This window comes from Pezoporus wallicus, unplaced genomic scaffold (genome assembly GCF_028554395.1).
Source record: "Pezoporus wallicus isolate ANWC-B61680 ecotype Strahan unplaced genomic scaffold, APGP_CSIRO_Pwel_v1 contig_14277, whole genome shotgun sequence".
NCBI classification, from domain to species: Eukaryota; Metazoa; Chordata; class Aves; order Psittaciformes; family Psittacidae; genus Pezoporus; species Pezoporus wallicus.
Genome location: NW_026638370.1, coordinates 599 through 11,611, shown reverse-complemented (window position 1 = coordinate 11,611; position 11,013 = coordinate 599). Strand labels below are relative to the sequence as shown.

Below are 11,013 nucleotides of genomic sequence, written 5' to 3'. Positions count from 1 at the left end.
TCAGACTGAAATGGGAAGTTCAGGTTGGAGATAAGGAAGAAGTGATTTATGTGAGGGTGCTGAGGCGCTGGCACAGGGTGCCCAGAGAAGCTGTGGCTGCCCCATCCCTGGCAGTGTTCAAGGCCAGGTTGGGCACAGGGGCTTGGAGCAAGCTGCTCCAGTGGAAGGGGTCCCTGCCCGTGGCAGGGGTTGGAGCTGGCTGATGTTAATGTCCTTCCCATCCCAAACCATTCCGTGATCCATGATTTATTGAGCATGGAGCAGACCCGGACCCCATCCCCGGCACACCCCAAGCCGGGGCCGTGCTCAGCAGCCCTCGGGGCGCTGGTACCTCCAGAAGGCGATGTCACCGTCGTCGCCGCACGACGCCAGCAGCCCGGGCTCCGTGGGGCTCCAGGCCACGCAGTTGACGTCCTGCGCGTGGGCCCGCGGTGCGTGCGCGGCCAGGCTGAAGCTGGGCTCCTGCCCCGCGCCCTCCTCGAACACGCGGATGGCGTCGTCGCCGCACGCCGTGGCCAGCGCCCCGGTGAGGTGGCACCTGCGGGGCAGGGTCGGTGTCAGCGCGGCGCAGGGGCAGGGATGGAGCCGCGGGGATGCGGCCGCGGCGGCGCTCACCAGGCCACGTCGTAGATGGTCCTCGTGTGGTACCCGGAGAGGTTGCAGATGCACTTCCACGTGGGCTCCGCGCCGCTGCAGGCCACCCCTGCCAGGTGGGAGCGCGACCTCAGCTCCCTGCTCCTTCCCCTCCCTGCCCACCCTATAGCCCTTTCCTCCTGCCCTTTCCCTCCCTGCCTGCTTTATGTCCTTCCCTGCTTGCTCTTGCCCTTCCTCTTCCCTGCCCATCCCTTCCCTTCCCACTCTTTTCCCCTCCCTACCATCTCTTTTCTATCCCTGCCTGCTCTTCATCCCTCCCTTCCCACCCTTTTCCCTCTTCTTTTCCCTCTTCTTTTCCCTTCCCTGCCTGCTCTTTTCTGCTTGCTCTTACACTTCTCTTCCTTTTTCCTCCCCCTTCCTTCCTCTTCCTCCCCCTTCCTTCCTCTTCCTCTTCCTCTTGCTCTTGCCCCCCCCCTTCCTTCTCTTTTCCCTTCCCTTCCCTTCCCATGTGCTCCTCCTTCCCCTTCCTCCCTCCCTTCTTTTCTATCCCTGCCTGCTTTTCCCTCTTCTTTTCCCTTCCCTGCCCTTTCCTTTCTCTCCGCTCTGTCCCCAGCCCCTCGGTACCCGGTGCTCACCGTGCTGGTTGCCGGGCCGGTACCGCTGCCACACGCGCACGGTGCGGTCGTCGCTGCAGGACGCCAGGCGCTCGCCGCTGCGGTCGAAGGCCACGCTCCACACGGTGGATTGGTGCCCCTCCAGCGTGGCGCAGCACACCCAGTCATCCTCCTCCTCCCGGTACAGCTTCACCGTGTCGTCATAGCTGGCCGAGGCCAGGAGCTGAGCCACGCAACGCAACCATGGGAAACAGCTTCAGGGTCACCCGCTCCAACCCTTACCCAGCACTGCCACGGCCACCACTGACCCATGGCACTGAGGGAGTGTGAACACTTGCAGGGACGGTGACTGCAGCCCTGCCCTGGGCAGCCTGTTCCAATGCCTGAGCACCCTCTGGGGCAGGAATTGTTCCTCAGCTCCATCTAAACCTGCCCTGGGGCAGCTTGAGGCCATTTCCTCTTGTCCCATCCCTTGGGAGCAGAGCCCAGCCCCTCCAGGCTCCATCCTCCTCTCAGGCAGTTGTAGGCAGCGATCAGGTCCCCTCTGAGCCTTCTCTTCTCCGTCTGAACCCCCCAGGTCCCTCAGCCCTTCCCCATCACACTTGTGCTCCAGGCCCTGCTCCAGCCCCATTGCCCTTCTCTGGCCCCCCTCCAGCCCCTCAATGTCTCTCTTGTAGTGAGGGGCCCAGAGCTGAACACAGGATTCGAGGTGCAGCCTCACCAGTGCCCAGTGCAGGGGCACAATCCCTGCCCTGGCCCTGCTGCCGCACTGGTGCTGCTCCAGGCCAGGATGCTGGGGGCTGCCTGGGCACAAGCTGCTCGTGCTCAGCTCCATCACTCAGCACCCCCAGCCCCTTTCCCATCAGCAGTTTCCTGCCACAATTCCCTAAGCCTGGAGCGTTGCAGGGGCTGTTGTGAGCCCTTTGCCCCACTGAACCTCATGCCTCCATTCCCCCCTCAATGTCCAGCCAGATCCCATCCCACTTTTCTTCCCCTCCGTTCCTGCTCTTCCCCCTTGCTGGGAGCCATGGGGACATTCCCAGCACTGGGACAGGGCTTGCGTTGGCCACAGCGCTCGTACCTCCTGGTTTGGGTGCCACACCACGTGCTTGACGTCCTGCGTGTGCGAGTTGAGGACGCTGACGCACTCGTACTCCTCCTCCTCATCCACTGCGGAGCGGAGGCTGAGGCAGTGACACAACCCGGGGCTGGGGTCCCCCCACAACCCCCTGCTCTCCCCTCACCTTCCCAGACCCAGACGCTTTTGTCCCGGCTGCAGGTGGCCAGGAGGGTGCCCGAGGGAGCCCAGGCCACCGACTTCACCTCGTTCTCGTGGCCCTCCAGCGTCGTGATGCACTGCGGGGCACAGGACAGCGGAGAGGAGGGGCATTGGGGTGGGAGTGGGGGCTTGGGGAGCATGGGGGATATTGGGGTGCTCAGGGGGGTATTGGGGGACATGGGGTGGGACTGGGGGAGTTGGGGAGCATGGGGGATGTTGGGGTGCTCAGTGGGGGTATTGGGGGACACCGGGTGGGACTGGGGGCTTGGGGAGCATGGGGGATGTGGAGGTGCTCAGGGGGGGCACTGGGGGACATGGGGTGGGAATGGGGGCTTGGGGGGAGCATGGGGGATGTTGGGGTGCTCGGGAGGGGCACTGGGGGACACCGGGTGGGACTGGGGGCTTGGGGAGTATGGGGGATGTGGGGGTGCTCAGGGGGGGCTTTGGGGGATATGGGGTGGGACTGGGGGGCTTGGGGAGCATGGGAGATGTTGGGGTGCTCAAGGGGGGGCACTGGGGGATATGGGGTGGGAGTGGGGGAGTTGGGGAGCATGGGGGATATTGGGGTGCTCAGGAGGGGCACTGGGGGACAGCGGGTGGGACTGGGGGCTTGGGGAGCATGGGGGATGTTAGGGTGCTCGGGGGGGCATTGGGGGACATGGGGTGGGACTGGGGCCTTGGAGGATGTTGGGGTGCTCAGGGAGGGTGTTGGGAGCCATGGGGTGGGAGTGGGGGGCTTGGGGGGAGCATGGGAGATGTGGGGGTGCTCGGGGGGGCATTGGAGGACATGGGGTGGGACTGGGGGGCTTGGGGAGCATGGGAGATGTGGGGGTGCTCGGGGGGGCGTTGTAGGGCATGGGTTGGAGAACACAAAAGGATGCTGGGGTCACAGGGCAGGGTTGGGAAGCACAGGGAGGTCTATTGGGGGTACAGAGGGATGCTGTGGGTCACGGGAGGGTGTCTGTGCTCACGCGGGGGTTGTTGTGGGGCACGGGGTGGAGATCGGGGGCCTCAGTGGGGGAAGCTGGGGGGCAGAGGAAGGTTTTGGGGGCCAGGAGGGGGTGCCCCACCTCGAAGCCATCCTCTTGCTTCTTCCAGATGCAGGTGGTGGCGTCGAAGCTGGCGGAGGCCAGGTAAGTGCCGCAGGGGGACCAGGCCACCCTGCGCACCGTGCGCTGGTGCCCCTCGCCCAGCACGGCGCGGCACGACCAGCCCGACCCTGCGGGCACAGCGCGCATGACGTCACGGCCACGCCCCCTGGGCTGGCCACGCCCCCACCCCGCCCTCATCGCTCCGCCTGGCCACGCCCTCTTTCTCCCAGCCACGCCCCCTTTCCATCAACCCTGCCCTCATTGCATCGCCTGGTCACGCCCCCAATCAAAGCTCCTCCCATGCTCCCTCTGGCCCCTCCTCCTTCTCAGCCCCGCCCACCAATCATAGCCCCGCCCTCTTTCTTCCATCCACATCCCCTTCTCCTCAACCCTCATTGCATCACCTGGCCACGCCCCCAATCAAAGCTCCTCCCACGTTCCCCTCTGGCTCCGCCTCCATTTCAGACCCGCCCACCAATCATAGCCCCGCCCTCTTTCTCCCAGCCACGGCCCCTTCCCCTCAACCCCGCCCTCATCGCACCTACTGGTCACGCCCCCAATCAAAGCTCCTCCCACGTTCCCCTCTGGCTCCGCCTCCATTTCAGACCCGCCCACCAATCATAGCCCCGCCCTCTTTCTCCCAGCCACGGCCCCTTCCCCTCAACCCCGCCCTCATCGCACCTACTGGTCACGCCCCCAATCAAAGCTCCTCCCACGTTCCCCTCTGGCTCCCCCTCCCTCTCAACCCCACCGACTATTCCCCGCCCACCAATCATAGCCCCGCCTTCTTTCTCCCAGCCACGCCCCCTTTCCCTCAAACCTGCCCTCATTGCATCCCCTGGCCACGCCCCCAATCAAAGCTCCTCCCACGTTCCCCTCTGGCTCCGCCTCCATTTCAGTCCCGCCCACCAATTACAGCCCCGCCCTCTTTCTCCCAGCCACGCCCCCTTCCCCTCAACCCCGTCCTCATCGCACCTCTTGGCCACGCCCCCAATCAAAGCTCCTCCTATGTTCCCCTTTGGCTCCGCCTCCTTCTCAGCCCCGCCCACCAATCATAGCCCCGCTCTCTTCCTTCCATCCACGTCCCCTTCTCTTTAACCCTCATTGCATCGACTGGCCACGCCCCCAATCAAAGCTCCTCCCACGCTCCCCTCTGGCTCCGCCTCCCTCTCAACCCCACCGACTATTCCCCGCCCAACAATTATAGCCCCGCCTTCTTTCTCCCAGCCACGCCCCCTTCCCCTCAACCCCGCTTGCATCACCTGGCCATGCCCCCAAACAAAGCTCCTCCCACGCCTCCCTCCACCCCGCCTCCTTCTCAGCCCCGCCCACCTATTATAGCCCGCCCTCTTCCTCCCAGCCACGCCCCTCAACCCCGTCTTCATCGCATCTCCTGGTCACGCCCCCAATCAAAGCTCCTCCCACGTTCCCTTCTGGCTCCGCCTCCTCCTCATCCCCGCCCCATCAATCATAGCCCCGCCCCCTCTCCGCAGCCCCGCCCTAATCCCTCCTCTGTCCTCATCCCTTCCTCCCCCCCCCGATCACGCCCCTCCCGTTAAACCCCCCCCGTTTGGCCCCGCCCACCAACTGTAGACCCCGCCCCCTCGCGCCTCTGTCCCCGCCCCTCCCGTTAAGCCCCCCCCCTTTTGGCCCCGCCCGCCAACTATAGACTCCACCCCCTTGCGCCTCTGTCCCCGCCCCTCCCGTTAAGCCCCGCCCTCCCCCGGTTGGCCCCCCCCCGCCAACTATAGACCCCGCCCCCTCACCGATCTGCCCCCGCCCCTCCCGTTAAGCCCCTCCCCACCTTTTGGCCCCGCCCACCAACTAATGACCCCGCCCCTCGCGCCCCCGGCCCCGTCCCTCCCGTTAAGCCCCGCCCTCCCCGTTTGGCCCAGCCCACCAACTATAGACCCCGCCCCCTCGCCGATCTGTCCCCGCCCCTCCCGTTAAGCCCCGCCCCCTCGCGGCCCCGGACCCGTCCCTCCCGTTAAGCCCCGCCCTCCCCGTTTGGCCCAGCCCACCAACTATAGACCCCGCCCCCTCGCACCTCTGTCCCTGCCCCTCCCGTTTGGCCCCGCACGCCAACTATAGACCCCGCCCCCTCGCCCACCAACTACAGACCCCGCCCCATCTCGCCCCCGGCCCCGCCCCTCCCGGCTCCCCCTCTCACCTTCCCTGCCCCACACTCGCACCGTCCGGTCCCCGCCGCACGACGCCAGGAGGCCCCCCCCGGGGCTCCAGGCCAGGAACCAGCACCGGGACTCGGGGTGCGCGGGGATCCGGCACAGCAGCTCCAGCGCCTCCTTCATGGCCGCGCTCCGGATGTGGCGTCAGCGCGCCCCGGATGCGGACCGGTCCGCGGTGGGGCGGAAGCGGCGGGCGCTGAGGCGGAGAGGCGGCTTCGGGCCCCATGTACACCCCGGGCGGGCCGGGGCTGCCCGGCGGGCGGCGGCGCCGGGGGGCGGCGGGCGGGGGGCTCCCGAAGCAGCCGGAGCGGAGCCTGGCCTCGGCGCTGCCCGGCGCCCTCTCCATCACCGCGCTCTGCACGGCGCTGGCCGAGCCCGCCTGGCTCCGCATCCACGGCGGGACGTGCGCCCGGCAGGAGCTCGGCGTCGCCGATGTCCTGGGTTACGTTGACCCCGAGCTGCTCCGAGGTGAGGCCGGGCATGGAGCGCGTCCCCCCTCCCGCGGGGTCCTCCGGTACCTCCCTTGAGGCTTCGGCCCCTGCCCGGGCCGCTCCGGTGTTGGCTGAGCCCGAGGGCAACGGGAGAAGCACGAATCCATTGATCCTAACGCGAGCTGCTGGGTGACCGAGGCGTGGAACCGGGGGGAGGCTTGGGATGGACGGGAGCTTAAAGCTCCTCCAGCTCCAGCCCCTGCCACGGGCAGGGACCCCTTCCACTGGAGCAGCTTGCTCCAAGCCCCTGTGTCCAACCTGGCCTTGAGCACTGCCAGGGATGGGGCAGCCACAGCTTCTCTGGGCACCCTGTGCCAGCGCCTCAGCACCCTCACAGGGAAGAGCTTCTGCCTAAGAGCTCAGCTCAGTCTCCCCTCTGGCAGGTTCAAGCCATTCCCCTTGGCCTGTCCCTACAGGCCCTTGTCCCAAGCCCCTCTCCAGCTTTCCTGCAGCCCCTTCAGGCACTGGAGCTGCTCTCAGGTCTCCCCTTCAGGAGCCTTCTCTTCTCCAGGCTGCCCCAGCCCAGCTCTCTCAGCCTGGCTCCAGAGCAGAGCTGCTCCAGCCCTTACAGCATCTCCATGGCCTCCTCTGGCCTCCCTCCACCAGCTCCATGTCCTCATGCTGGGGACCCCAGCACTGCACACAGGGCTGCAGGGGGGGCTCACAAGAGTAGAGGGGCAGGATCCCCTCCCTGAGCTGCTGCTCACGCTCTGGGGGTGCAGCCCAGCACTGGGGGGGTTCTGGGCTCAAGCGCTCACTGAAGCCGTCTCATGGGGAACTTCTCCTCACCCAACACCCCCAAGTCCTTCTCCTCTCCAGGCTCCCCCAGGCTGTGTCTGTGCTGGGGATTGCCCTTCCCCAGGAGCAAGGTCCCTTTGGATCCCCTCCCTTCCCTCCCGCCTGTCACTGCCCCACGCAGCGCTCTGCCCCGTGCGGGGTTTGGGTGGAAAAGCAGCGTTCTGTGGTGCTCAGCCCCTGCCTCTCTCCCTCCCCTCGCAGATTACTGCATGAACCCGCAGACCGTGCTGCTGCTCCGGGTCATCGCCGCCTTCTGCTTCCTGGGAATCATCTGCAGCCTCTCCGCTTTCCTCCTGGATGTCTTCGGACCCAAGCACCCGGCGCTGAAGATCACCCGGCGCTACGCGTTCGCTCACATCCTCACAGGTAAATCCCTGCAGGAGCAGCCCGTGCTGGGCTGGGTTTCCATCCTGGACCTTCAAAGGATGGAAGAAAAGCCCCCAGAGGGTGTTTTCCATGCCTTGGATCCTTGCTGTGCTTCCCGTCCTACAGGGCCGCCCCTGCACTGGGTTTCACCTTCCGTGGTGATAATGGAGTTAAATCTTGGTGGGGATGGTTAGGGGTGAACATTAAGCGTCCCTTGGTGGGTCTTAGTCCTTAAAGAGGTGTCCTAGAGCCTCTCAGGGGAGAAAGGCCCTATGTTTTTGACTCCGGAGGTCAAAGGAGCTTTAATATCCCTTATCCCTGCTGGAATTCCCAGCTGAGCCCTGAGTAGCTCATCCCCCTTCCCCATGGAGCAATGATTCATCCCTGCTGCTCCTCTGAGCTCCCATAGAGCCCCCTTTCCGACCCTAACCCACCTCCCCCTGTGCTCCTCCTGCATTCCCCCCCCGATCCCGCCGGATCTGGAGCATCCCCAGCTCTGCCCTCGGGGCTCGCTCAGGGTCTCTGCTCTCCCCCCGCAGTCCTGCAGTGCGCCACCGTCATCGGGTTCTGCTACTGGGCCTCGGAGCTCATCCTGGCGCAGCAGCAGCAGCACAAGAAGTACCACGGCTCCCAGGTCTACGTCACCTTCGCCGTCAGCTTCTACCTGGTGGCGGGCGCCGGCGGCGCCTCCATCCTGGCCACGGCCGCCAACCTCCTGCGCCATTACCCCACCGAGGAGGAGGAGCAGGCCCTGGAGCTGCTCTCCGAGATGGAGGAGAACGAACCCTACCCCGCCGAGTACGAGGTCATCAACCAGTTCCAACCGCCGCCGGCCTACACCCCCTGAGCCCGGCGCCGCTTCCTCTGCCCCCCCTCCATCCGCACCCCCAACTCCATCACTCTTCCCCCCTCGGCCCTGCCCTGCCCCAGAGGAAGGACCTTGTCGGCTCAGCCCATCCGTGTCCTCCTCCCATCTCTTCCATGGACTCCGATTTGGAACCCTCTTGGTGGAAGGAGCGTCGGGGCGGCTCCTTCCCGGGGTTTTATCCCCTTGGAGCTCTCCCGCGGAGGGAAGGAGGGAATCCCGCACCCCGCTGAGCTCCGGTCCCCCCCCCTCCACCGAGCCATCCCATCACCGGTGTCTCTATTTACAGCGGTTCATCGGGATCTCTACCCCAGCACTGCGGGATGGAGCCCGACCCGCACCACCACCGCCGCCACCGCTCCCTGGTTTGCACTTTAGTTCAGGCTCCGGGTGGGATGGGGACGGATTCGGGACCGACACATGGGACTTATCACCCCCAGAAGCTCTTTGCCCCCCCGCAGCAGGTCTGGGGGCAGCTTTTATCCCGTTCCCCCCCCCATTGAGCCGATCGGGGGGGGGTTTAACCCACATTTGGGCACAGCGCCGGCTCCCGGCTGGGAAAGCGGCCTCTGCCCGTGGTTTTATGCAAGATCCCGCCCCCCCCGCCAGCCAAACTCCTGCTTTTTGCCCCCACTTCCATTGCTCTCGGTGTTTCCGTGCCCCACTCTTCGCTGATGATCCCGGTTCCCAGCACGAACACTGAGGAGCGCCGGCCCTGGAGCCAGCGCCTCCCTGGCAGCACCGGAGAGCCGAGGGGAAAACCGAGCCCGGCAGCGCCAGGCCTGGAGGAGGAGGTCGCTGCAGGGATGGAGCAGGATTTTGGGGCTGTTTAAAGCAATTCAAGCAGCCAAAGGCCCCCCCAGGGACACATCAACCCAAGCACCGCAGCGCTGCCGTCCTCGAGCCTGGATCCGCGGAGGGCTTAGAGAAGGAGGTTTGGGACTGGAACGTCGCTCCGTGTAGGTTCCCATCCATCCCTCTCATGCTTTTATTCCCTGTTTTGTTGCTGTTTAGCCCAGCTCGTCCCTTTCCCCCGCTCCCTGCACCCGCAGCAGCTATGCAAGAGCTCCGGCCGCGCTCCGGGGCTCCGGCTGGGGCATGAAACCGGCTCCGGGAAGCGCTGCCTGCGCCTGGAGAGGCTCCGAAGGGGGGAATCGGCCCCTGCAGCCCCTCAACGGGAGCCTGCCGGCCTCTGCCTGGAGAAGTTTGGGATTCTGAGCTGCAGGAGGGGCCTCGAGCGTCCCCATCCGGGCACAAGCACTCGGGGTTCCTGCACAAACCCCCCCCTCACTCGGGCCCGGGGCATCGCTTCCTACCGGGAGCGAGGTGGGAACCGGGGATGGGCTCCCCCAGCCCCGCTTGGGGGGAATAAAGGGGGTGCAAGAGCTGTGTGGAGCCTGGCTTTGTGCTGGGGAAAGGGGGGGTGTGTGTAATCCCCTATTGCCCCATGTAACCCCCTGCCTGTACACTGCCCTCCAGAGCCCCAGCCTGGGTTGGGTTGGAAGGGACCTTAAAGCTCCTCCAGCTCCAACCCCTGCCACGGGCAGGGACCCCTTCCACTGGAGCAGCTTGCTCCAAGCCCCTGTGTCCAACCTGGCCTTGAGCACTGCCAGGGATGGGGCAGCCACAGCTTCTCTGGGGCCCTGAGGTTTAGCATCACTTTGCTTTGTGGGGCCCTGGAGAGCGCTGTCCAGGGAGGCTCTGCACAGAGGGAGGTGCAGGTGGGTCGGGAGGGGAGGATGTCGATGCTGCAGGCGCTGTTCTGGAAGGCAGCAGGGGCAGGACCATGCCCAGCTCCTGGTTTCCATCCTGGTTCTTCACCTTGGGGGAGCAGGGGCTGGATGCTTGCGTGCTCCAGCACCCTCGAGGGCACCCAGCACTCGGGTGCTGCACCAGTGGGGCTCTGGGTGCCTGGTGTGGTTTAAGCCGCTGCTGGCAGCATTCCGGAGGAGTCCAGCTGTAAGGGCTCCCCAGCAGCACTCCCTGTACGGGTGCTTTGGGACTGGGAGCAGGGCTGGAGGTCTGCACCCTGTGAGCCATGGAGGAGTAGCACAGAGGTAGGTTTGGGTGGCAAAGCATGGATGCATTGCCATAGCGCTGCTGGGGAGGGTGCTGTGTGTAGGTGATGCCCAGCAGCAGTTTTCTGCCCTGGCTCCACCACCCTCACATAAATCACTTCTTCCTTATCTCCAACCTGAACTCCCCCTGTTTCAGTCTGAACCCATCACCCCTTGCCCCATCCCTATAGTCCCTGATGAAGAGCCCCTCTCCAGCATCCTTGTAGCCCCCTTCACACACTGGAAGCTGCTCTGAGGTCTCCAGCAGCTTCTCTTCTCCAGGCTGAACAGCCCCAGTGTCCTCAGCCTGGCTCCATAACCCCCCTGTCCACACCCCGTGGTCCCCCAGAACTCCCCATTGCCCCTCAAAACCCTTCACTGATCCCCCTAATCCCACATTGCCCACTGTGACCCCCATAACCCCCTTGCTCCCCATAAGCATCCATGGGATGGGTTTTCACCGTGCTGGTGTTCCTGGGCTTCATCCCGCCAGATTCTGGCCCGAGGGGGGCTCATGGCCCAGCCGCAGCCATACCCCCCTCCCGGGATCCCGTTTCACTTCCCACCTTCAGGAACCCCAATAGGGGCTGTCCCTGTGGCAGCATTAATGGGGTGCACCCCTCCTGCAACCCTGCTTTTAACCCCCCTTAGGAACTGACCCCAAATATCCCA

The 11,013-nt window shown here is 65.4% G+C and overlaps 2 protein-coding genes across 2 annotated transcripts; one reads left to right on the top strand and one right to left on the bottom strand.

Annotated features, from left to right (window-relative positions):
• Positions 1 to 301: 301 nt before the first annotated feature.
• On the bottom strand, positions 302 to 5,912 carry CIAO1 (cytosolic iron-sulfur assembly component 1). Its single transcript, XM_057410564.1, has 7 exons — positions 5,749 to 5,912; positions 3,558 to 3,706; positions 2,453 to 2,564; positions 2,290 to 2,378; positions 1,230 to 1,431; positions 616 to 703; positions 302 to 538 (listed from the first exon to the last, which is right to left on the bottom strand). The coding sequence occupies exons 1-7, from the start codon at positions 5,885 to 5,887 to the stop codon at positions 307 to 309; spliced, it is 1,011 nt and encodes a 336-aa protein (XP_057266547.1). The 5' UTR covers positions 5,888 to 5,912; the 3' UTR covers positions 302 to 306.
• Positions 5,913 to 5,976: 64 nt separating this feature from the next.
• On the top strand, positions 5,977 to 8,302 carry TMEM127 (transmembrane protein 127). The gene is made up of 3 exons (XM_057410565.1): positions 5,977 to 6,232; positions 7,255 to 7,419; positions 7,959 to 8,302. The coding sequence occupies exons 1-3, from the start codon at positions 5,989 to 5,991 to the stop codon at positions 8,264 to 8,266; spliced, it is 717 nt and encodes a 238-aa protein (XP_057266548.1). The 5' UTR covers positions 5,977 to 5,988; the 3' UTR covers positions 8,267 to 8,302.
• Positions 8,303 to 11,013: the final 2,711 nt, after the last annotated feature.